Here is a 24,135-nt window from a genome sequence, read left to right as displayed (position 1 = left end):
CTCACGCCTGGAATCCCAGCACTTTGGGAGGCCGAGGTGGGAGGATCACCTGAGATGAAGACCAGCCTGGTCAACGTGGAGAAACCCCGTCTCTACTAAAAAAAAAATACAAAAATTAGCAGGTGTGGTGGTGGGCGCATGTAATCCCAGCTAGTTGGGAGGCTGAGGCAGGAGAAGTGCTTGAACCCAGGAGGCTAAGTTGCGGTGAGCCTAGTTCGCACCACTGCACTCCAGCCTGGGCAGCAGAGCGAGACCCTGTCTCAAAAAAAGAAAAATAGCACAGGACATGGTGAAGGAAACAAAACTAAATAACTATAAAAATAAAATAGAGATTGAGGTATACACAAACCTGCTCTTATATCATTTCAACGACCAAGGATTTAAAACTATGCCATTTATAGCAGCTTGAAATACGTTGGAATACAATAAAAGATTGGTTGAGGACTTCTCTACTGAAAACTGTAGAATATTCCAAGGGAAGCCGAGGCTGGCCTGAGCAGTAACTGAGCTCTGCTTTGCGTGTGGAGGGGAAGACACGGTGCTGCACAGGCGGCCCTTCTCTCCAGGTCCATCTGTGGATTCCGTGTGATCCCAGCCGAGTCAAGCACATCTTGGTGGAAACTGCCCCGCGGACTCTGGAAATGCAGAAATGCAGAGGCCTTGGCTTCTCGGTAGGGGTGGCGAGACCCAGGCTGAGGCTGTGGTGCACAGCACACCCCCCCCCCCACCCCACCACCCCCGCCAGATCTGCCACGGGACGCGGTGATGGGACTGCGGGATTGCTGAGGACAGGCAGGCAGGCCTGTGGACAGAGTGAGGAGTCGAGGCCACACTGGTGGTGGCTTGGGCTGTGACAGGACCAGTCCTAAGGGATGTCCCAGCAAGAGAGACGAGCCCTTCCTCCCACCGTAGAGAAACAGCTTCCGGAAGGACTGTGGTGCCCGAGCGGAACGGCGTGGAGAGGAAGACCCAGGAGGGCGTCTCGCGAGCTCTGGGCAGGCAGGGATCTCTTCACCAGGGATGCGCTGAAGTGCTGGCCGGGGGGAGACCGACGGGTTGACTAAATGGAAATTAAGAATCTCTCTCTATCCCAAAGACTGCAGGTGGCGCCAGGCAGGTGGGCACACCGTAGTGTATGTACGTATCTCAGCCCTCGCCCTGAATCTACCAAGAGCTCCTGGGAATCCGTAAGAAGGCAGACAGCCATGAGGCCTCTACCTGGCCAGCAAACGCGGCAGGGATGCCTGGCTTTGCCAAAGAGTGGAAACCTCCGCAGTGGGACCTGTCGTACCGCACAGGGCAGCAGACAGCTGCAGCACAGGGCAGCGGGAGCCTGAACCACCGCTGGAGCGGGCAGATGTTCTGAACGTTTCCCCTGGACACTGCCTGCCGCGCTGGTGGAAGCCGAGCTCATGTTGTAATGCCTGGCTGTTCACTCGAGTCAATCAAGATTCACAGAAACACACGCGTGTGTCCACCAGAGGCACAGATGGGTGTCGGTGTCACCCCCACTTGCCGCAGCCCAGACGTCCTAGGATGACAGATGGGGAAGAGTGAAGAGGCCTTATGACACCTGGCAGGCAGTCCAGACAGGAGGGCACCCCCTTTCTGTTCCTTCTGCGAAGCATGGCCACCTCCAAGCTGGAGGCCATGAGGAAGGAGGAGGCAGCCCCCACCTTGGGAGGGCCTGGCGGTGCTGGCGTCCAGCATCTCTGTGGACCTGGCGGTGCTGGCATCCAGCATCTCTGCCTTTTTGTGGGTAAGTTGTGATTGGTAGAAGAAACGAGATTGAGAAATCAGATTAAATTGAAATTAGGCACTTGTGTTTGCCAAAAGATTCTCTTAGAAGAGTGAAAAGTAGGGCTGGGCACGATGGCTTACACCTGTAATCCCAGCACTTTGGGAGTCCGAGGCCAGTGGATCGCTTAAGGTCAGGAGTTTGAGACCAGCCTGACCAACATGGAGAAACCCCGTCTCTAATAAAATAGAAAAATTAGCCAAGTTTGATGGCGGGTGCCTGTAATCTCAGCTACCCTGGAGGCTAAGGTGAGGCGGGAGAATGACTTGAACCTGGGAGGCGAAGGCTGCAGTGAGCCGAGATTGTATCACGTCACTCCAACCCACGCAACAGAGTGAAACTCCATCTCGAAAAATTTTAAAAGCAAAAACTCAAGCCCCGAGCAGGAAAAGAGGCCTGTACGTGCCACTTGAAGAGCTCCGAAGCAGTCGCCAGGAAGCAGTCCGGGCTGAAAGGGGCGCTCCGTGGTCACCAGGAGACGCAGTGGAGGCCGCTGTGCACCTCACCCAGTGGCTGGAATCCACCAGCGGCAGCCCGCGTGAGCAGCCTGGAAGCAGCACGGCTTGAGGACCGATGCCGTGACCCCACATTGCACAGCAATGCACTCACGCCAGTGTTCGTACTCAGGATGGCCACGCAGCTGCTGGTTTCGCCTATGGGCTCCTGCAGTGTGGGATGGTCCGCCGTGTGGGATGGTCGCAGCGTGGGGCGGTCTGCGGTGGTGTCCTCACTGCATTCTCCAGGGCGTGTGCCCTGTGCGCTCCGTGGTACCTGAAGTCCAGGAAGCTGCCCCTGGGTGTTGGAGTTGGGATTACGGGGCAGACGCAGTGGTCGGTAGGAGCGAGTGTTCGGGAAGCTGTAGGTGTTCGTGGCGCGTCGGCTTTGAGAGAATTCCTCAGGCTGCGCTGGACTTGCCGCACTGTGTGTCCTCCATAGCATTGAGGGAGAATGCCCGGGAAAAGACGGGAAATAGCCTAGAATATCAACGGTGATGGCCCCGATGGGGCTAATGGTGGCAAACTTCTTTGCTTTTTTGTAAAGAAATAACACAGGGTCCGGCCGGGCGCGGTGGCTCAAGCCTGTAATCCCAGCACTTTGGGAGGCCGAGACGGGCAGATCACAAGGTCAGGAGATCGAGACCATCCTGGCTAACACGGTGAAACCCCGTCTCTACTAAAAAATACAAAAAACTAGCCGGGTGAGGTGGCGGGCGCCTGTAGTCCCAGCTACTCGGGAGGCTGAGGCAGGAGAATGGCGTAGACCCGGGAGGCGGAGCTTGCAGTGAGCTGAGATGCAGCCACTGCACTCCGGCCCGGGCTACAGAGCGAGACTCCGTCTCAAAAAAAAAAAAAAAAAGAAATAACACAGGGTCCTAAAAGCCCATGTGTCCTGGAAGCAGAGGGTCTGCGTAGGAACTGCCGACTCTGGAAGGGCCTTGGCTATGTCCCTGGACATCTCCCGCAGCTCCTCCTATCTCCCCTGAGTCTGGCCCAGCTGGGAAGGACGTGGGGGCCACAGGTTAAGTGGCCACCCGGCGGCCTGTGTTCCCAGACGGCCTGGCTGTGCCGGGAGTTCTGTCCTGGGAGAGACACAGCTTCGTCTCTGGCCTGCGGCCGTGTCCCCAAGGCTCTGTCCCCTGCGTGCAAAGGTGGACGTGTCTTCCTCTTGCCTCCTCGTGGCCACAATGTTATTTTTTTGGAAAGTTCTTGGCCACATAACCTGGCTCCCAACCCAGTGGCCCAGTGTTGGGAGGGGGTGGCGGGGGGGAAGGACATGACTCGGGGACAGTGCCTGCCTGCAAAAAGCGCTTCCTTTCTTCCTCGTTCTCCAGGTAAATTCGAACCACCATTATTTCACCCGAATGTGTACCCCTCGGGGACAGTGTGCCTGTCCATCTTAGAGGAGGACAAGGACTGGAGGCCAGCCATCACAATCAAACAGGTACGGGGCCTCCGCCACCCATATGGGCAGGGCTGCCTCAGTCTCCCCTCTGGACACGCGGGTCTGCAGTCATTCTCAGTGGCTGAGGCCGAGTCTCACCGTGTCCCCCTTTCAGACTGCTCACACCCCTGTCTTGTGTTTTTGTTTTTGGCACAGATCCTATTAGGAATACAGGAACTTCTAAATGAACCAAATATCCAAGATCCAGCTCAAGCAGAGGCCTACACGATTTACTGGTTAGTAGCAGCCCTCGCCCCGCTGCTGGCAGCTCCTCTCCATCCCAGCCAAGGCCGCCTGGCAGGAGGGGAGTGGAGCACACAGGCTCACCCTAGAGACAGCCAGGGTCCGCACCTCCAGGGGAAGGTCGGGGCATAAACCCTGTGGGCAGCAGGCACCGACGCACAGGGTGTGCCGTGGGCGTGGACGGTGCCGTAGCCCTGTCTGGGGGAGGGAGCAGGCCAGGTGACGGGGGCTGTCTTGGGCCCCTACTAGGAGGGGAAGGACCTGGCCATGGGTGCCGGAGGAGGCCATGCTGAGGGGCTTGTCCACCTGCTCAGCCTCCTGTGGACCCCAGCCTCTTGCACTGCCCCTGCTGCTTATCCCCAGCCCCGCATACTTGGCTCCTCCTGTGGGGGCCCAGCACGGCTCAGTGATGTGATGCTGTCACATAGGCTCTGGGCTCCCACCCGGTCCCTTTGAGGTGCTGCTGTGGCTACAAGGGTTCCCGTGGTCCTGGGGTCACTGTCTGCACTGAGGAGGGCCTGGTGTGAGTGAGGATGCAGACGACAGCCAAACAGTGCTGGGGACAGCAGGGAGGACCCTGCCCTGAGCAGACGCCACACGCCTGCCTGTCCTGTCCCCAGCCCTGGGGGCCGCCTCTGCAGCTGCTCTGGGCAGGTCCATAAGAAGGTGGGTTGGGGGCTCTGACCCCCACTGCTGCACCTGCAGCGTTGAGAAACCCAGCCCCATCTCAGCGTGGGTGCCCACACCTCTGAGGTGGTCTCGGGGGCCCCAGTGGCCGGGGACCCAGGAGACTTACCCTGCAGCCACCCCACACGTGCCTGCCACCATGGGCATTGGAGGCACGCTCCCTCCAGGGGGCATCTCCTGGTCGGGAGTGGGAGGCTGAGGGGTCACCGTTGCCCTAAGCCCAGCCCGCACCGGTTGTGAGGAAAAGCACCTGGTTTGGGCCGGGCGCAGTAGCTCATGCCTGTAATCCCAGCGCTTTGGGAGGCCAAGGTGGGCGAATCACGAGGTCAGGAGTTTGAGACCAGCCTGACCAACATAGTGAAACCCCATCCCTACTAAAAATACAAAAAGTTAATTGGGCGTAGTGCTGGGTGCCTGTAATCCCAGCTACTCGGGAGACTGAGGCAGGAGAATGGCTTGAACCCAGGAGGCGGAGGTTGCAGTGAGCGGAGATGGAGCCACGGCACTCCAGCCTGGCAGCAGAGCAGGATGCCATCTCAAAAAACAGAAGGCACCTGGCTTTGGAGAGATGTGTTTCTCCCTGGATGCAGGCCCAGCCCAGGTGTCTGCAAGGTGCCCTCCCTGCTGGCTGAGGGTGGCACAGAGGCCCCAGGCAGGGAGCAAGTGTCACAGCAGCCACCCCAGCCTCAGCCTGGCTCCCCTGCACACCTCACAGACGCTCAGTCGGCCGAGCCATTGCTGGAACTGGCTCGTGGGATGTGGCGTGGCCTGGGTTTGTGTGTTGGCCTGCTGTGCCCTAGGAGTTCCGTGAAACGCATTCCACTGGGCAGGAAGCCACAGTGCTCACGAGTGTCACGTGGTCCTTGAGGTAGAAAATATTTTTTTTTTTTTTGAAACAGAGTCTCACTCTGTCACCCAGGCTGGAGTGCAGTGGTGTGATCTCGGCTCACTGCAACCTCCGCCTCCTGGGTTCAAGTGATTCTCCTGCCTCAGCCTCCAAGTAGCTGGGATTACAGGTGCACACCACCACACTTGGCTAATTTTTGTATTTTTAGTAAAGACACGGTTTCACCATGTCCAGGCTGATCTTGAACTCCTGAAAATGTTTTCCAGGCCATGTGTGGTGGCTCACGCCTGTAATCCCGGCACTTTGGGAGGCCAAGGTGGGCTGATTGGTTGAACCCAGGAGTTCACGACCAGATTGGGCAACACAGCAAGACCCCATCTCTACAAAAAATTAAAAATTTGCGCCGGGCGCGGTGGCTCAAGCCTGTAATCCCAGCACTTTGGGAGGCCGAGACGGGTGGATCACGAGGTCAGGAGATCGAGACCATCCTGGCTAACACGGTGAAACCCCGTCTCTACTAAAAATAAAAAAAACTAGCCGGGCGAGGTGGCGGGCACCTGTAGTCCCAGCTACTCGGGAGGCTGAGGCAGGAGAATGGCATAAAACCCGGGAGGCAGAGCTTGCAGTGAGCTGAGATCTGGCCACTGCGCTCCAGCCTGGGTGACAGAGTGAGACTCCGTCTGAAAAAAAAAAATTGCCAGGTGTAGTGGCTCAAGCCTGTAATCCCAATGCTTTGCAAGGCCACTGCGGGAGGGCTGCCTGAGCCTGGGAGTTGGAGACAAGCCTGGGCAGCAAGGCAAGACTACCTCTCAAAAAAAAAAAAAAAGTTAAGCCAGGCATGGTGGTGCACGCCTGTAGTCCCAGCTATTTGGGAGGCTGAGGTGGGAGGATCGCTTGAGCCCAGGAGGTTGATGATGCAGTGAGCTGAGATTGCAGCACTGCACTCCAGCCTGGGTGACAAAGCAAGACCCCATCTCAAAAAAAAGAAAGCAGGCCGGGCACGGTGGCTCACGCCTGTAATCCCAGCACTTTGGGAGACTGAGTCGGGCAGATCACGAGGTCAGGAGATCGAGATCATCCTGGTTAACATGGTGAAACCCCGTCTCTAGTGAAAATACAAAAAATTAGCTGGGTATGGTGGTCCCAGTACCTGTATTCCCAGCTACTTGGGAGGCTGAGGCAGGAGAATGACATGAACCCAGGAGGCTGAACTTGCAGTGAGCCGAGATCATGCCGCTGCACTCCAGCCTGGGCGACAGAGCGAGACTCCGTCTCAAAAAAAAAAAAAAGGAATGTTTTCCTGCTTAGCCCTTAGTTGGTCTGCCATCCCGAGCATGGTGTGGGCGTGAGCTCTGTCTGGCCTGCACCCCATTTGCCGGCCATCTCCAGAGCTGGGCTTTGGCTCCCACTTGCTGCATGGGCCAGGCAGGGTCGCAGTACCCCGCCCTGTGTGACTCTCCACTGTGTCTCCTGGGCTTGGTGCCTGCTGGGCTGCACTGTACACTTGTGTTCACGTAAACAAACGTTCTTTCTCCTGCAAACATCCACTTGAAAAGCGCCCTTTGTGAAGCATGTTTGCAGGTTTCAATCCTTTTTCCTGGGTTTCGTGGAGGCCTTGGGCTGTGTTCTTGCCCTGGCAGGTGCCTCTTCTGGGGGCCCCTGCTTGGTAAAGGCAGAGCCGGGACATGTGGCCACTGCCTCTGGTTCCTTTCACGCCCACCCAGCTGAGCTGCTCTGCCCTGGGGCCAGCTGGTGGTCCAAGGAGGGCGCTGGAGTCTGGGGTGCAGTCCAGGCCCTTGGCCTGGGTGGGGGTGGCGCCTGCACTGCTGCCGTCCTGGGCTGTTGGCCTTCGCTCTGCACCAGGCCTGGCTTGGCTCAGCGTCTCAGACCAGGTCCAATCCTGGCGAGACTGCCAGGACTGCTACCTCAGGAACCACCTCCATGAATGTCACAGTGTTCCCCCATCCTCACGGTCACACTGCCCTGTGTCCCATCAGCTCCTAGGTGCAGCCTGGGCAGCTGTTTGCAGGCGGAACCTCACTCTGCCCAGCTCCGGACGTGCGCCCTGATAACGCCTGCACTGCCCAGCTGGGGCAGCACCCCCTTCCGAACCAGGCGTGCCTTCCCACATCTTTGCCCCTGGGGCTGAGCGCCTCATGGAAAAACCCTCCAGAAGTTTCTGTCTGTTTTGGGGAGTTGGCGAAGAACAGTGGCAAGCAATCAGTGTTTTCAGTTTATTAGCGCTGGCCCTAGACTTACAGAAAAGAGAAGCTGCTGATTGCTAGTTAGGACCAGACTTTTGGCACAGGTGACGATGTTGCAGGCCCCCTGGTGTGGGTCCCCTGGGGCCTGAGCCCTCCTCGCAGCCCTGCGGGGCCCCTCTGTCCTCCTCTGACACCACTTCCACTCAGCATGAGTTCCTCTCCTCCCTGCCCTTCTGCCCCCCTCAGACCACAGGACAGTCTCAGCCAGGTCAGAGCCAGCCTGGGCTCCCCACCACGCAGGCCTTCCTGCTTCTGTTACTGTCACGAGCTCCACACTGCCCTTACCCAGGAGGTCCCGTCCTGCAGCCTGGTCTGCCGAGCTGGCTCCGGGGCCGGCGTGTGGGCCAGGCTGCTCAGCCCTCTAACACGTGTCTTTTCTTTTGACCTCCTCAGCCAAAACAGAGTGGAGTACGAGAAAAGGGTCCGAGCACAAGCCAAGAAGTTTGCGCCCTCATAAGCAGCGACCTTGTGGCATCGTCAAAAGGAAGGGATTGGTTTGGCAAGAACTTGTTTACAACATTTTTGCGAATCTAAAGTTGCTCCGTACAATGGCGAGTCACCTGGGGGGGTTGGGCGGGCGCCATCTTCCATTGCCGCCGCGGGTGCGCGGTCTCAATTCGCTGAATTGCCCGTTTCCATACAGGGTCTCTTCCTTGGGTCTTTTGTATTTTTGATTGTTATGTAAAACTCGCTTTTATTTTAATATTGATGTCAGTATTTCAACTGCTGTAAAATTATAAACTTTTATACTTGGGTAAGTCCCGCAGCAGCGAGTCCTCGCTCCGGGATGCAGGCATGCTTCTCACCGTGCAGAGCTGCACTTGGCCCCGGCTGGCTGTATGGAAACGCACCCTCCCTCTGCCGCTCCTCTCTAGAACCTGGGCTGTGCTGCTTTTGAGCCTCAGACCCCAGGTCAGCATCTCGGTTCTGCGCCACTTCCTTTGTGTTTATATGGCGTTTTGTCTGTGTTGCTGTTTAGAGTAAATAAACTGTTTATATAAAGGTTTTGGTTGCATTATTATTGAAAGTGTGAGGAGGCGGCCTCCGAGTGTCCCGCCCCCCCCACCTGACTGCAGCCCCACCGCGGGCCAGGACCAGGCTCTCCCATCTGCTTCGGATGTGCCCAGGCCGTGTGGCTCCGTCTTGCCCTGGATCTTTGTCAACAGGGCTGTGTACAAAGTGCTGCTGAGGTTTCTGTGCTCCCGGGATCTTCGGGCTATAGAGCGCTGGGCAGCTAAGATCTGCATAGGTCGGGATTGGCGTTGAGACCCTGGCAAGTGTGCACCGGTGCCAGCTGTCTAGAGGGCCACAGGGCCAGGTCCAGACCAGGGCTGGAGGCTGTGTGAGGACTCCTATCCGGGCAGCCTGCTGGCGGGGGTGCCCCTCAGTGGCCGGGTCACAGGGATGGAGCCGTGCCGTGCACAGGGTGCCACCTCGGGTGTCTGTGTCTCACGTCCTCCGGAGGCAGCCTTGCTACCACCCCTGGCAAACACGGGGTGCTTTCTCCAGGAGAGCCCACAGCCATGGCCCCTCCGGGGAGCGCCAGGTGGAGGGCCCTGGGCGGCCTGTGTCTGGAATTCTTTGTCCTGAGGTTACCTGAGCATGGCCTCTCCGGGGGAGGCTGTGCCACTCAGAAGCCGCCCTGATGCTGAGCCCTCTGCAAAGGCTGGGCCGGCCAGGCCTCTTGGGGCTGCCTGAGCTGTGGCTGAACCGCTGTAAGAAGTGGCCTGGCTGGGAAGTTGGGTGCCAGTCACCTCCCAGCAGGAAGGTGCAGTGGACAGAGATGGGAAGCCCTGGGGGACACAGCCCGACGCTCCCAGCCCTCCAGCCTCCGACCCACCACCCAGTCTCCGCATCCTAGTGAGCTGGGCCCTCCTCAGTCTCGTTTCAAGCCCTGGGGCTGGAGCTGGCCCTGCTGCCCTGGTGCGCCCCGGCAGCTGGAGCTGGGTCCCGGTGGCCCAAGTGCAGGGTTCCAAGGGGGCGGGGCAGGTGCTCCCCAAAGGAGCCAAGAATGCAGGGAGGGCGGCTGCTGTGGGCTGGGAATCGAAGTTAGAGGTGACTTCCGAAGGCCCCCCCGAGCCGGCAGTGCCCCCCGCCCCCACCAGCAGCTCTGCAGTGCCAGTGCCTTGTTCGCTTTCCTGGTTACGTGCCCTGCAGTCACTGAGCTCGCGGTCTGACGCGTGTGGTTTGTTTAGAATGCAGGGGCCTTACCTGGGGAATTCAGCTGGTTTGAATATTTGTAGCCCGCTCCCAGAATGTCTTATTTTGTAACGACTGAACTACATTTAGTAATAGTTACCCATGTATATGGTTAATATATATGGAAATTCAGTATATTTTGTAGTTAACGTATTCTACAGTAACGGATGTTTCTAGCCAATCGTCGTGACTTCAGCTAATGAAATGTTCCTTTTGTGGTACCACAGTCCTCGGCCTAACGAAGGACGTGAACCTTGTAACAGGAGAGCTCTGAAACGCGGTCACCTTTGTTTAGCGGAAGGGAGAGCGGGTTCCCGGCATGAGGTGCCTCGGAATTAATAAAGAATTGTGGGCGATGGGTTTACCACTGTATCTAAGAATCCACCAATTAAAGCATTTGCACAGACTGCAGTCTGCTGGGTGTGTCCTTTTCTGCCCTGTCCCCGGCTCCCCTGGCTGTGGGGGTGGGAGCCCACTGGGGCCACAGGGCCACTCCCCCCAATCCGGAGGTCCAGCCCTACACCCCAGGGTTTCCTTCCGGTCCTGCCTCCGGCCCTGTGTTAACCCCTCCGGGTGATACCCCTCTAGCCAAGGTGACCCCCAGGCTCAGGGTCTCTTCACCTGTACCTCCCTGGCCTGCTCTAGGGGACTCCTCCCTGGGGCTCGAGGCTGCTCTTGCTGCCCCTGGCAGGGGACTTCCTTGGGGAGCAGGCACCCCAGGTGCCCAGAGCTCTCCTCACAGGGCCCATCCAGGGCTGGCTAGAGCCACCAGGTAGGAGTCCGGTGCAGGAACCCCAGCCCCTGTGGGATGGGCTAGCCAGGCCTGAGCTGGCGGTCTGGGAGCCCTCCCTTGACTTTGGTGGTCGGGCTGGCCTCACGTGCCCTCCGCCTCTCAGGTCCCTTGGGACTTGGGTGTGGCTGGGCTGGAGGAGGCTAGGAGATTTGGCCACCATGCTGGCCACTGCCCCCGGGGACACAGGCTCCTGGCCAGGCTGCTGGTCCCCAGGTCCCGTCACCTTCCTGGACCTGAGACCCGGCCCCGCCATCACTCCCGGGTGCCACTGATGGGAAGCCTCCCTTGTGGTTACCATGACAACAAGTTGCCAGGTTGGAGGGCCTTGCACTGACTCAGACTGGCTGGAACTGGTTTGAGCCAGCTCCAGCAGGGAGGGGCCTGGGAGTGCTGGGTTTGGGATCCATCCCCAGCTGACCCTGATTCTGGGTCTGGGGGCGTCCTGAAGCACCTGCTCAGGAGAGGTAGCCTGAAACCCCCAGGCACCCCCTGGTCTGAGGAAGCCGTTGGGCCCAGTTGGGGTGGGGGCTCCTGGCTTCGGCCCATTGGGTGGGAAGGGGCTGGGACAACTGGTCCCATCCACCCTGCCTGTCTCCGGCCCAGCCTTGCCCAAAGGCTCCTGCACCTGCCAGGAGCTTATCCAGCTCTTAGGACAAAATAGGAATGGGCTCTAGAAAACCACCGGCCACATGTGGCCTGGGCTCTTCCTTCCCTGGGCCTCTGCCCTTCCTCCAGGACTCCCTTCACTGAATAAGGCAAGTTCCTACTCCTAGATGCGGACTGTGCCTTATTTATTTATTTACTTATTTAGAGATGGAGTCTCACTCTGTCACCCAGGCTGGAGTGCAGTGGCGCGATCTTGGTTCACTGCAATCTCCGCCTCCCAGGTTCAAGCAATTCTGCCTCAGCCTCCCAAGCCTGGGCTGTGCCTTTAAGGATGGACTCTGAGGCTGGGCACGGTGGCTCACGCCTGTAATCTCAGCACTTTGGAAGGCTAAGGTGGGAGATCACCTGAGGTCAGGAGTTCAAGACCAGCCTGGCCAACACGGCAAATGCCCACCTCCATTAAAAATGCAAAAATTAGGCCGGGCATGGTGGCTCACGCCTGTAATCCTAGCACTTTGGGAGGCCTAGGCGGATGGATCACAAGGTCAGGAGTTCAAGACCAGCCTGACCAATATAGCGAAACCCTGTCTCTAGTAAAAATACAAAAATTAGGTCTTTGAGGAAGACGCAGTGGTGGGTGCTGTGGATCGCCGATCCGCACGCTCCTGCTCCTGACTCACCGCTGTTCGCTCTCGACGAGGAACAAGTTGGTCAGGAAGCCGCGTAGCAGCTATGGCTTTTAAGGATACCGCAAGAACTCCCATGGAGCCGGAGATGGCAATTCACTAAAATTCAACAAATTCAAATCGCTCTAACGAGCCGCAGGGTAAATCCCTAGAAAAGGTGTGTGCTGACTTGATCAGAGGCGCAAAGGAAAAGAATCTCAGCGTGAAGGACCAGTTTGAATCCGACGACCAAGACTTTGGGAATCACTACAAGAAAAACTCCAGATGAGAACCCACAAGTGACTCATTGACTCGCACAGTTCTTCTGAGATTGTTCCGCAGATGACTTCCATCAGTATTGAAGTGGAGTTGAAGTGGAAGTCACCACTGCAGATGCTTAAGTCAACTATTTTAATAAATTGATTACCAGTTAAAAAAAAAATACAAAAATTAGCCAGGCAAGGTGGCGGGCGTCTGTAACCCCAGCTACTTGGGAGACTGAGGCAGGAGAATCGCTTGAACCCAGGAGGCAGAGGTTACAGGTGAAATCACACCACTGCACTCCAGCCTGGGCAACAGGGCAAGACTCTGTCTCAAAAAAAAAAAAAAAAAAGGAAGAAAAGGAGGGACTCTGAAGCCCCCGGAGCTGGGAGGAGTCGCCTCCCAACCCCAGCTCTGTGTAGAATGATGCGCACTGAGGGCCTTGCCTCTCCCTGCTGGGCCCCTAACCACAGTGAGCACGGAAGCCCACCTCGCTGGGAAAGGGCCTCTGACACCCCCACCCTTAGGCTGGTGGGAAGCCTGGCCAAGGTACAGGGTGCCATCCTCCCTGCCATCCAAGCCTCACTGCAGCAGAGGCTGTCCTGCCTGCTGGGCTCTGGCACATGAGTGGCCTTTATTTGGGAGCTTGCAGGCACGGCCTCCTAGGAGCTGCCCCCAACTTCCCCCTGAGGAACCAAGCAAGGAAAGGCAGGGCCCTTGGAGAGCTCGTGGGGTCAGAGTCCGGGGACTCTGGCCAGGGACCCTGCCTGTCCCGGAGCTGGAGGACCCTGAAGACACTGCCAGAACGTGTTCCTTGCCCACACTGGCCAGGCATGGTGTCTTGGGCCCACTTCTTTGTCACCATCCCGCCCTGGACACCTCACAGATGCTGCAGCAGCATGGAGGCCTGAGAAAACTCCAACGTGGCACCGGGCGGTCACCTCCAGCCGGCTCCACCTGTGCACGCCTGGCAGCAGGACTCCCGGGCGGTCACCTCCAGCCGGATCCACCTGTGCACGCCTGGCAGCAGGACTTCCGGAGCTGCTGGTGTGGGCTCTGGAGACCAGCATCTCAGGCATGAGGCCAGACCTGGGCCAAGGCCCTCCCACCCAGAGCCTCTCTCTTGATGGGGCACTTCTACCCCAGGGCCAGTGTGGGCAAGGAACACGTTCTGGCAGTGTCTTCAGGGTCCTCCAGCTCCGGGACAGGCAGGGTCTCTGGCCAGAGTCCCCGGGCTCTGACCCCACGAGCTCTCCAACTGTCCTGCCTTTCCTTGCTTGGTTCCTCAGAGGGAAGTTGGGGGTGGCTTCTGGGAGGCTGTGCCTGCAATTTCTAGGGCTGCCACCAGAGGGTGGTAGCACAGGGCCCTGCGCGGTGCTCCTGAGGGTGGAACAGGAGCGGGTGTCTGACTCTGCCATGGCCTCACCTGTGTGCTTCAGCGGCTTTGGTGCCTGCGTATCCAGAGCCTGGTGTTTTCCCCCGCCCTAAGGAGGAAAAGCTACTCTCCCTGGCTGCCAGCCCCTTTCCAGCACAAAGTCCTGAGAATGTGAAAAGAGCCAGGCTTGAAAAATGGCTCTTGTCAGCTTTACACAAGCAGCCCTGGTGCCCCAGCAGCCTCCTCAAGCTCTGATCCCATCTGGGCAGGGGGTCTTGTGTCCTGACACATCGCCAGGAGGTGTTCCTGCACCTGCGCCATCCCCTCACTGTCCCCGGAGCACAGCAGCTGTCTGCACTCGGGTCCGAGGGCAGACGCCAGGGTAGCCCCTTCGGAGTGAGGTCTGGGGCTCAGGTGTGGGGAGGGTGGGTGGTCCTGTCTCTTAGTGGGAGGGGACTCACACAAGAATGGGCTTCCAGCCCCGAGCTATGGAAAGGTAAATTGGGTCACTAGAGGGGTCGGAGTTCTGGCTGGGTGGCCGCAGTTCCCACCCCACCAGCTGGGACTGAAGCTGACCTGCTGTGAGTTGAGATTGGCTCACCGAGGTCCCCAGCTGCACCCAAGGTGGGCGCTGCTGTTGTCCCCATTTTACAGAAGAGGGAAACTGAGGCCCGGGCCGTGGAGGGTCGCCTTCGGGCAGGGGTGAGCAGGGTGCTGGGACTTTGATCCAGGTCAGCCTGTCTTCAGTCTCAGAACAAGTTGGAGAATGAAAGCGTCGGTCACTGAGTGGGTCTTCACTCGGCTCGTTCATTCTGTGACTCTGCACTGAACGTTTGTGGAGGCAACGGTCCTAGCGACCATCCTATCCTGGGGAAATGGAGGCCCAGGGCTGGTTTGGGACTCAGCTTGTTGCTTTGTGGCCCTGGAAAAGCCCTTTCCCATCTCCGGACTTCAGTCTCCCTACCTAGAAAAGAGTGGGGAGAGGTCTCCAAGCGTGCTTCCGCCCCGACAGACTGCAGTGTTGGTTTGAGGGCTGCTGCCCTCCTGGGGGCTGAGCAGCAGCTGCCCCTCCCAACTTCCTGTTTACTGTGGCTGCAGAGCCTGTCCCTTCACTCAAAGCCAGTGTGATCACCATGGCAACCGGCCCGTGTTTGTTCCAACAGGTGGGCAGAACCTGGTGCAAGACTGCAGAGGCAGGGGGCATCGCTCCCAGACGCTGGCTCCAGACCCGCCAGCCCCTCAGGAGGGACGCTGCTGCAGAAGGGGGCTCAGGGCGCAGGCCCCCTCCCCTGCTTCCCTCGCGGCGTCCCGGGCCCAGGCAGTCCCTGCATTTCCTGCAAGCTCCCTGCCCTCCCCCACCAGCCTGGCTGTGCTGGGTCAGGATCGGGCAGAGCCTGGGGCCGAGCATCTGGAAGGAGAGCCCACCCAATGGTCCTGCCCCCCATCCTGCACAGACAGGCGCGGGGCGGGCATGGATGGGAGTGAGTTGGGATCCAGAAGTCAAAACACTTGTTGGCAGACGGGCCCCCTCCCTTTGAGGAGCTGTGTTCTGGAAGCCCATCTTGCCTTGGGCTGCCCTGGTGCCCTTTCGGGTGAAAACTCCAAAGTCTGACACCCTGCACCCCCCATCCCCAAAGGACTATGAGTGTCCAGCTGTATTCGGCCAAGCGCAGGTGGGGCCGGGGCGCTGTGCTCTTGGCAAGTCCCAGAGCCTCAGGACCCCCCAGGGCCGTGCTTAGCACAGACTTCTCCAAGTGTGGTCCCCAGACCTGCGGCAGCAGCCTGCAGCTGGGAAGTACAGGCACTGGCTGGTGCGGGGGTCCGCGCCTGTGATCTCAGCGACTTAGGAGGCCGGGAAGGGGGACCCCTTGAGCCCGGGAGATGGAGACCAGCCTGGGCAACATAGGGAGACCCCCATCTCCACAAAATAACCCCCCCAAAAAAAATAGCCTGCGGGAGGTCCCAGCTACTGGGGAGGCTGAAGCGGGAGGATCGCTTGAGCTGGAGAGTTCGAGGCTGCAGTGAGCCGAGATGGCGCCCCTGCGCTCCATCCTGGTCGAGAGCTTTGAGAGCTTTTTTGAGACCCTGTCTCAAAAGAAGGGAAAAAATGCAGATTGCGCCCCCGCCCAGACTTTGGGAACCAGCGGGTTGGGGACGGGACCCATCAATGCCTTAACAAACCCTGCAGGAGACCGCGGACCCGCTGGGTTCCAGGTCAGCGAGGCGGAGGGAGAGTGGGGAGCCGCCCGGGAGGGGCTGGCCGGATCCAGTTCAGACCCCAGGGGCTCCGGCAGGCTGTGACCCGACGAGCGCCAACTGGGCCCTCACCAGAGCCTCAGGGACGATCGCCCCACAGGCCGTCCGCGTGGGCGTGGGGCGTCCCGAGTGGATTCCTGCAGGACGCACCCCTGCTCCGAGAAGAGAGGGGCGGGATCCTCGAGGGGTCCCTGAGCGAGGCCCTTCCAGAAAGGTCTGCGGCGCTGCCGGTCTTGGTGACTCTGGGTTCCCTGGGGTCCGCGGAGGAGACCCTGCCGACCAACCCCTCCCGGACCCCACGTGCCACAGGGAGGGCGGGCCAGGCGGGGTCCCGAGGCACCCAAGCCCGCTCCCCGTCCCGCAGACACCTGTGAGTTGACTGACAGCCCCGCACCCCGGGGGAGGGGGCTCCGGCGCGGCTCAAGGCACAGAGACCCCGGCCCGGTCCTCCAAGGCGCAGTGACCGCGGGGGGCGGGGCGAGCCCGGGGTCGTGGGTGGGGCGAGCGCGGTCAGGCCCCGCCCCGTCAGGCCCGGCCCCGCCCCCAGTAAGGCCCCGCCCCCGCAGCGGCGTCCGCCCCGCAGTTGCTCAGTCGTCGGCGCGCGCGGCTGGGAACGGTCGCTGAGCCTCGGCGTTCCCGAGCTGGTGCCCGAGCGCGGCGCCCCAGGAGCCCCTCTCCCCGCGCCGGCCCACGGTGAGTGCCGCGGGCTGCAGCCGGTGCTGTTGGGCCGCCGTCGGGGCTCGGCCCCGAGCCCCCACCCGGACGGACCGACGGCCGCCGCCCCCTTGGCCCGGGTCCCCCAGGAGTCACGGGGGTGGCCTCCGAGGCGGGGGGCGGTGGGAAGGTCTCGGCGCCCCCTCGGCCCTGGGGAAACTGAGGCCGCGCATGCTCGGAGGGGCGGGGTCTCGGGGGCATTTCTCCGAGCGCGCAGGAGCAGGTGCGGCGGTGGGGTCCGCACTGCGGAGCGGACGGGGGTGGTATCGGGGCTCTGGCGACGGCCTCCCCCGCACTTGGGCCGCCAAGCGAGGTTTCGACCCCCGCGCCCGCCTCCCCAGGGGAGCAGACGGGCCCGGGGCCTCCCAGCACCCCTCCCGGGCGGGCTGCGCCCCCCCGCAGCGCCCTCGTCTCTTCCGTCCTCCCGCAGGTCCTCGTAGGGCCCTTCAGGCCCCCCCAAATCCCTGCGAGTGTAAAGTCGCCCCTCCTTCAGCCCCACTCCGCGAAGGGCTGTGGGCTCTTGGCCTGGGCCGGGGTCTCCGGGGCAGAAGTTTAAAATGACACACTAGGCCCGCCCCCAGACTCCCCCCGGACCGCCCGCCCCCTCCAAGGGGAGAGACCCCCATAGAACTGAGGGTGCGGCTCCCGCGGGCGCCCGGAGCCCCGGGAAATGGGGTGCCGCGAGGCGGGGCAGGGGGGGGTCGGTGAGCAGAGGGAGGAGAGAGCGCTGCGCACACACAGGAGAGGGGAGGAAGAAGGCGCCGTGGACTCCGGTCTCCTGCGCTCCTGCTGGGCGCCAGCAGCTGGACCTTGGCAGCCCGTCTCAGACTTCAGGGAGCCCAAGGCCACCGGCAGCACTTGTTAGAATGCAGATTCCCGGGATTCGACTGGAATGAGACCCCGGGGAGCAGCGTTTGTAGCGGGCCCGCCAGGTAACCTGCACCTGGGCACTGCCATCAGCCGCGCAGGGGCCGTCTGGAGGAGTCAGACCAGGGAGAGATTCCCACGGGAAACCCCCAGGGCCTGGTGAAGGGGAGTCGGGGGCGCTGAGGGAGGAAGAGCGGGGAAGCTGGAGAGAAGACCAAGAGGGCGGCTTGGAGAGTCAGCCTGTGGGGCAGACGTCCCGCCACCTCCCCTGACAGGCACACACCCAGGGCACCAACAGCCACCCCCCTGCCCCAAATGTGGTAAGAAGGGCGGCCCCAGCACGTTGAAGGCGTTTGTTACCAGACATCCTGCACTGGGGAGGAAGGTTGACCCAACCTCTGCTCTGCTGCCCCCAGACTCAGCTACCTCACTGTTCCCCCACCCCCAGCCCCCAAACGGCCTGGCAGGAGATGGCTCAGAGTCCCAGTTTCACATCTGGGCTCTGGGTAAGTCGCCCCTGCCCTGGGCTGTGAAATGAGACGTGCCATCCTCCTTGCAAAATGTCATTCCCCATTCAGCCAGGGCCTGGGGGACAGCCAGGGAGCAAGGTGGGACGGGCAGGTGTGGCTCCGCCCACGTGCCACAAGGCAGGAACTCCTTGGCAGTCCTCCCTCTGCTCACTGGACACATGGGAGTATGGTCCTGGCCCTGGCATCAGGCATGAGCAGAGTCTGGGCTCATCCTGCCTCATGCTACTGTCCCAGGGTGAGAGCCTGGGAAGGAGTTACACCACATCTGGACCCACGGGAAAGACGGGGGGTCCCCTGCACCTGGCTCACTCCTGTCCCATAAGTGCTGAGAGCCAACCAGGCAGTCAGTGCTTCCTGCACTGGTCACAGACACAGGCAGATGCGTATGTCCACCATTCACAGCAGCTCTGGCCTCTATGGCAGGTGGCTCCCAGGGCCCATGCAGTTGGGTGCAGCCAGGCTATGAGCTGCCCAGGCAGCCTGGGGTTTCCAGGGCAACCAAAGGGGTTTCTGCGCACCCAGGATGAACCAAGTCTTCTGTACACCTGTGCCAAGACGCCACTATTGCACCCATCCTAGCAACGGGCAGCGGGAGGGGCAGGAGCTGTGGTTGGGGTCAGGGTGGCCGGCCTAGCTGGTTGTCTCAGGAGCTTAGCACTGGGGACACCAGAGAGACCTGGATGGCCGTCCCCGGCCCACCTGCTGGCTCTGGGACCTTGGATAGGCTCTCCGCCCTGCGCCCTCTGTTTACCCATCTGAGATGCAGGGAGCAAAGGGCATCCCTCTCGGGCCGCTCTGGGGATGAGGAGGTGAGTGTGGAGAGAAAAATGCAGGGAGGGCACTGAGCCCCCTCTTTCTGCCTGGAACATCTTGTTCTCACCAAGACACCCCCTCCCCAACCCCGCAGCTCGGGCCACTTAGCTCCTGCGTCACGTTTGTCTCCAGGACTGCGAGCCCCCATCGCCCCGTCACACGCACATGCGGCCGGCGGTTGCCCTGGCAACAGCTCCAGCAGCGGCTGCTCTGCTGGCTTCGGGGGGCTGCAAGGGGAGCAGCCTTTTCCACCCAGCAAGGGAGGGGAAGCGGGGTCTGCGACTCCCGGGTCCCTGGGGATTTCACGACTGGCTGTGGGGGTGACAGCTTCCGGAAGCATTGTACCCAGCCCACTGAGCCCCCTGTCTTTTGGGGGGAGGCTCACAGGGGAAGGCACTGATAGGTTTGAAGGAGTGAGGCCCCCCCAAGCATTACCTCTCACAGGGTGGGAGCCGCAAACCTTCCTTCCTGTCCTCAGCTCTAGGGTCTGGTCCCATGAGAGCCTGCACCCAGGGCTCGGGAGCTTGCAGGGACCCTGGAATCCGGTTGAGATGTCCAGGAATGGTGTCTGAGCTAGTGTGGGTGTAGATTGGGGCTGGTGACCCTGAACCCCCACAGACACAGCAGGGGCCCGCGAGCTGGCGCCACAAGGTCCATTTGGAACCCACCACTGGCACGGTGTGCCCGGGCCCCTGTGCTGCCCACTGAGCTTATGAGTCTAGTGCAGCCAAGGGGAACTGGCCTGGGCATGCAGGGGAGGGGTGGGCTAGCCTGGCCCTCACCGCCAACTGTCTGTGGGAGCCTGGGTGAGCAATAGAACCTACTGAGTCTTCGTTTCCTCTCCTGTTCCATGAGAATGACCATGCCCCCTGCAACGGCCAGTGTGCCCAGCCCGGAGGCACCCTCCGCAGGTGGATGAGAGAGCACTGGCAAGGGAAGGGGACCCAGATAGCAAGGCTAGGACCCCGGGGGGCTGGGGGAGCGCGGTGTCCTAGAAATCAGAGACCGGCAAGGCTGGGACAGGAGCCCAAGAGTGGCTACGTCTCTTGTGGTGGGGCAGAGGTGGCCTGACTCTGGGACAGTTTTCATGGAGGGGGGAGGGGACCTCCCTGGGGCTGCTGGGGGGCCATGCAGGCAGAGGCAGTGCAGAGGTGGAGGGTCTGCATCTGTACCAGTGTGGAGGAAGAGGGTCTCAGGAGGCTGTGGTGTCTTAGCCATCATCCTGCCCCTGTTGAAGGGGTGTGCAGGTCGGTACCACCCGGCCTTCCTCCCTGACACGGGTGGGCTCGGCGGCAGTGGCTCATGCCTGTAATCCCAGCACTTTGAGAGGACGAGGCAGGTGGATCACCTGAGGTCAGGAGTTCAAGACCAGCCTGGCCAACATGGTGACACCCCGTCTCTACTGAAAGTACAAAAATTTAGCCAGGTGTGGTGGTGGGCGTCTGTAATCCCAGCTACTCGGGAGGCTGAGGCAGGGGAGAATCACTTGAACCTGGAGGTGGACGTTGCGGTGAGCTGAGATCGTGCCACTGCTCTCCAGCCTGGGCGACAGACTGAGACTCCATCTCAACAAAACAAAACAAAAAGTGGGTGGGGCCTTCCGGGCAGGGGTCTGCCTGGGCCTGGGCTCCAGGCCTCGGCAGAGGGCAGCTGTGTCCCAGTGGTGACATCTGGGCTGCTGCTGCTACAAGCAGGAGGCTGACAGGGTGGCTCAGTTGCCATAGCAACATGAGGGGAAGTGACTCCGGATGGACTGGGAGGGAGCTGTAGCCCCCACGCCCGGCATTTTCCAGCGGGGCCCGGCTCGCTTCACGTTCTCGTTTGTACCAACTGTGGGGAGCAGGCCCTGCTTTGTGGGGGCACTGCCCCCCACCTTCCACTGTCCACCTCAGGTTCGCTGACCAGTTCCTGGGGTGAGGAGGGGGCACTGACCTCCGCTGTGGTTGGTGAGTGAGGACCCCCAGGCCGTCCCCTCCAGGGCCTCCTGGCCATGTGAGCACTGCCTGCCCCACCTGGGCATGAGTGCTGCAGCCCAGGCCACCGGCCCCTCCTCTGTCAGGGTGATGAAGACCAACAGGCCTTTCGTACCCAGGCTCCTCTGTGGTGGCAGGGTTCTGGCCGGTACCCAGATGTCATGTCAGGGTTCTGGCCTTTCGTACCCAGGCTGTGGTCGATGTTTTGGCCTTTCGTACCTCCTGCATAGGAGAGCTGGGTACCTGGCATCTGTCCTCTGTGGTCTGGGATGGCAGGGGCCCGTACCCAGAGTGGGGCCTGGGGTTCTGGCGAGTTTTTACCTCCTGCTGAGCGCTGGGTGGCACCCCCAGAGTGGGCAGATCTTGGTCTTGGTCCTCTTGGTGCAGCCCCAGGAGACAGGTGCCTCCCCCTGTGCTGTCATGGGGAGAGGTGTTGGGGGGCGAGTGCAGCAACCACCTCCCTCTCCAGTGAGACCCCAGGAGCCCCTGGCTGGACCCCTGGCTCCGGGTGGGCACCAGCCCCGCCTTTGATGGCATCCGCTAACTCCTACCTGAAGCCGCCCTGTAGGGCGTGCAGGGACTTAGGTGGTCACCCAGCAGGTGTGTGGACAGGAGCCCAGTGCCATCCAGGCTGTGGATGAGCCCCCAGGCCTCTGCCCCACCTCTTCCCGCCCACCCCCTGCCTGCCGTGGCCTCTGTGGTGCACGGAGGATGGAGTGGGTGACCTGAGGCTGCGGGCTGTGCTCTCTGCTGTAGGTCACCCACCATGTCGACCTTGCTGGACATTAAGAGCAGCGTGCTCAGGCAGGTGCAGGTGTGCCCGTCCTTCCGCCGCAGGACTGAGCAGGAACCAGGGAGTGCCAGTGCCGACCCACAGGAGCCTGCCACGGGGGCCTGGTGGGTGCCCAGGGGCCCAGCCCCACACGCTCACAGGGTCACTCCCCACCAGACTTCACACACGGCCACCCTGGCCCCAGCCCACCTAGGTGCAAAGGAGGGCCTGCACTCAGCCATGCCACACTGTGGAGGTCACATGGCCCTGTCTGCCCCTGGAGTTGAGGGTCCCAGGCAGGGGCCAGTGTGCTGAGAGCCTCGAGCTGACCCAGCCCTTCCTCCAGGAAACCTGGGGACGGCGTGGAGTTCTTTGCCCACATGCGCCTCATGCTGAAGAAGGGGGAAGGCAGACAGGGCCTGCCGTGCCCCGAGGTGAGGGTGCCACCCGCAGGTCCCGGTACTGCAGCCCAGCATGGGGCTTCCCCCTCCTCTCTCTCCTTCCCCCTCCCCCCTGCCCTCGCTCCCACCTCCTGGGGCACCACTTGTCCTCCCAGCCGCAGGCCTAGGGCTCTCCCTGTGATCAAGGCCCTCACCCTGGGCCCCACACACAGGTCCCCCTGCGCAGTGGCTCACCGGCACCCCCAGAGCCTGTGGATCCCAGCCGTGGCCTGAGAGCCCTGGCCCCAGAGGAGGTAAAGGTGGGGGCCGGAATCAGGGGCAGTTGTCTGCAGTGGCCGCTCTCTCAGCCGTTTATAGGCAGATACTGTGTGCACAGGGTCTGTTGATGGTGGACAGCCAGGGTGGGTGGGTGAGTGAGGAGCGGAGGGGCTCCCAGTGCAGGGCGGCAGAGGTGGGGCCTGGGCTCGGCAGGCAGGAGGGGCTGCTGAGGGCTGGGGGCCTGGGACGTGGCACTGTGGCTGCCCTTCCCCCACCTGCAGGTGGACATGCTCTATGAGGAGGCCCTGTACACAGTGCTTTACCGAGCGGGGACCATGGGCCCTGACCAGGTGGACGACGAGGAGGCCCTGCTCAGCTACCTCCAGCAGGTCAGCCCACCAGGACCCCGACAGCTTCCCCACCTCAACCCCTTCCCGACCCACTGACACCATGATCACCCAAACAGCAGGATCTCCCCGATCCATGCACAACAGGCAGAGATGGCTGAGGGTGCCCACAGACACACACACACACGGCTGCAGATGCACCCCCAAGGACGCACCTGGCTTCCACCTGAGTGTGCTCTGAACTCCCCCGTCCCCTTGTGGCCCCCGCTCCTGCACATGCACTCGTGTGCCCCTCATCACGCCGACCATCTCCGGGCATGCCCGGGCCCCTTGGCACAAGGCCTCCGCCGCTCCCTCCCAGGCTTCCCCCAACCCTGCACCCGTGAGGACTGAGGTCGGGTGTCTGTGACTGGGGCTGAGCCCGAGGTCCCAGCATGGTGGCAGCCTCGCTTCAGGGGTTGCCTAGGTCCTGCCAACCCACCTGCCCTCCACAGGTGTTTGGCACCAGCACTGAGGAGCACACCGAGGCCATCGAGCGAGTGAGGAAGGCCAAGGTGAGGCCGCCGCTGCCTGGGCAGACCCTGACCAGCATGTGCCTGTGTGGTGGGGGCACAGGGCAAGGCCCTGTCACCTCCATGCTAAGCAGGGTGTCTGGGGGGCAGCTCAGCTTCACCAGCCTCCCACACCCCTCTGTCCACAGGCCCCCACGTATGCCTTGAAAGTCTCTGTCATGCGTGCCAAGAACCTTCTGGCCAAGGACCCCAATGGTGCGTGGGGACCCAGCGGACCTCAGCTGCACCCAGGCCTGGCAACCGTGGAGGGCAGAGGGTGTGGGGCTGGGGCTGAGGCGCCTACCGTTCCCAGGCTTCAGTGACCCATACTGCATGCTGGGCATCCTGCCTGCCTCGGACACCACGCGGGAGCCCCGTGCGCAGAAAGAGCAGCGCTTTGGCTTCCGCAAGGGCAGCAAGCGCGGTGGTCCCCTGCCCGCCAAGTGCATCCAGGTCACCGAGGTGAAGAGCAGCACGCTGAACCCCGTCTGGAAGGAGCACTTCCTCTTGTGAGGCCCTCGCCCATCTAGGTGTGGGAGGGGGGCTCTGCCTGGGGTCCAGAGTTGGGCTGTGCCTGGAGGGGGGTGGCTCGCAGCGGCTCCCGGTCTCTGTGGGGCCCTGTGGCCACTTTCCAGAGGAGGAAACTGAGACCCAGAGATGGGCGTTGTGCCACCGGGGCCACACGGCTGGCGACACGTGGTGGGATCGGGATTTGGACCTGAACAGCCTGTCTGGAGAGCTGGAGCTTGTGGCCTGCTCCCTGCTGCTTCTGAACTCCCTGACCCCGGCCTGGGCAGAGCCTCGCCAGGGACCCTCATGGGAATCTCTCTGTTCTCCATGTAGTGAGATTGAGGACGTGAGCACGGACCAGCTGCATCTGGACATCTGGTACAGGCCCCTGCACCGTGCAGGGCGGGGGGAATGGGCACCTTTTGGGAGGGAGCAGGACGAACTCAGGGCTGGGCTGGGGGCTC

General features: G+C 61.3%; 3 protein-coding genes across 7 annotated transcripts in view; all 3 read left to right on the top strand.

Moving 5' to 3' along the window:
- UBE2I (ubiquitin conjugating enzyme E2 I) overlaps nucleotides 1–8,782 on the top strand; it is a 395,011-nt gene extending 386,229 nt beyond the window's left edge. Inside the window, exons 6-8 of the mRNA XM_050774772.1 lie at nucleotides 3,630–3,739; nucleotides 3,896–3,975; nucleotides 8,174–8,782. Of these exons, the coding sequence (XP_050630729.1) occupies nucleotides 3,630–3,739; nucleotides 3,896–3,975; nucleotides 8,174–8,237 (254 nt within the window). The 3' untranslated portion in view covers nucleotides 8,238–8,782. The remainder of the gene's footprint in view (nucleotides 1–3,629; nucleotides 3,740–3,895; nucleotides 3,976–8,173) is intronic.
- GNPTG (N-acetylglucosamine-1-phosphate transferase subunit gamma) overlaps nucleotides 1–24,135 on the top strand; it is a 105,384-nt gene that overhangs the window by 60,001 nt on the left and 21,248 nt on the right. The gene's annotated exons all lie outside the window — the stretch shown is intronic.
- The window catches only part of BAIAP3 (BAI1 associated protein 3), a 15,071-nt gene continuing 7,422 nt past the window's right edge, over nucleotides 16,487–24,135 (top strand). Inside the window, exons 1-9 of one of the 5 annotated variants that reach the window (XM_050774663.1) lie at nucleotides 16,487–16,628; nucleotides 21,589–21,729; nucleotides 21,951–22,038; nucleotides 22,218–22,298; nucleotides 22,545–22,652; nucleotides 23,105–23,164; nucleotides 23,311–23,377; nucleotides 23,475–23,670; nucleotides 24,005–24,049. In XM_050774663.1, coding sequence (XP_050630620.1) covers nucleotides 21,599–21,729; nucleotides 21,951–22,038; nucleotides 22,218–22,298; nucleotides 22,545–22,652; nucleotides 23,105–23,164; nucleotides 23,311–23,377; nucleotides 23,475–23,670; nucleotides 24,005–24,049 — 776 coding nt within the window. In that variant the 5' untranslated portion in view covers nucleotides 16,487–16,628; nucleotides 21,589–21,598. Of the gene's footprint in view, nucleotides 16,629–17,369; nucleotides 17,582–18,679; nucleotides 20,806–21,588; nucleotides 21,730–21,950; nucleotides 22,039–22,217; nucleotides 22,299–22,544; nucleotides 22,653–23,104; nucleotides 23,165–23,310; nucleotides 23,378–23,474; nucleotides 23,671–24,004; nucleotides 24,050–24,135 lie in introns of those variants that run through there. The other 4 variants (XM_050774664.1, XM_050774665.1, XM_050774666.1 and 1 more) reach the window with 4 other exon arrangements.

This window comes from Macaca thibetana, chromosome 20, assembly GCF_024542745.1.
Source record: "Macaca thibetana thibetana isolate TM-01 chromosome 20, ASM2454274v1, whole genome shotgun sequence".
Lineage (NCBI taxonomy): Eukaryota > Metazoa > Chordata > Mammalia > Primates > Cercopithecidae > Macaca > Macaca thibetana.
Note: the sequence above shows the minus strand (reverse complement) of the source record. Positions and strands in the feature narration are given on the sequence as shown.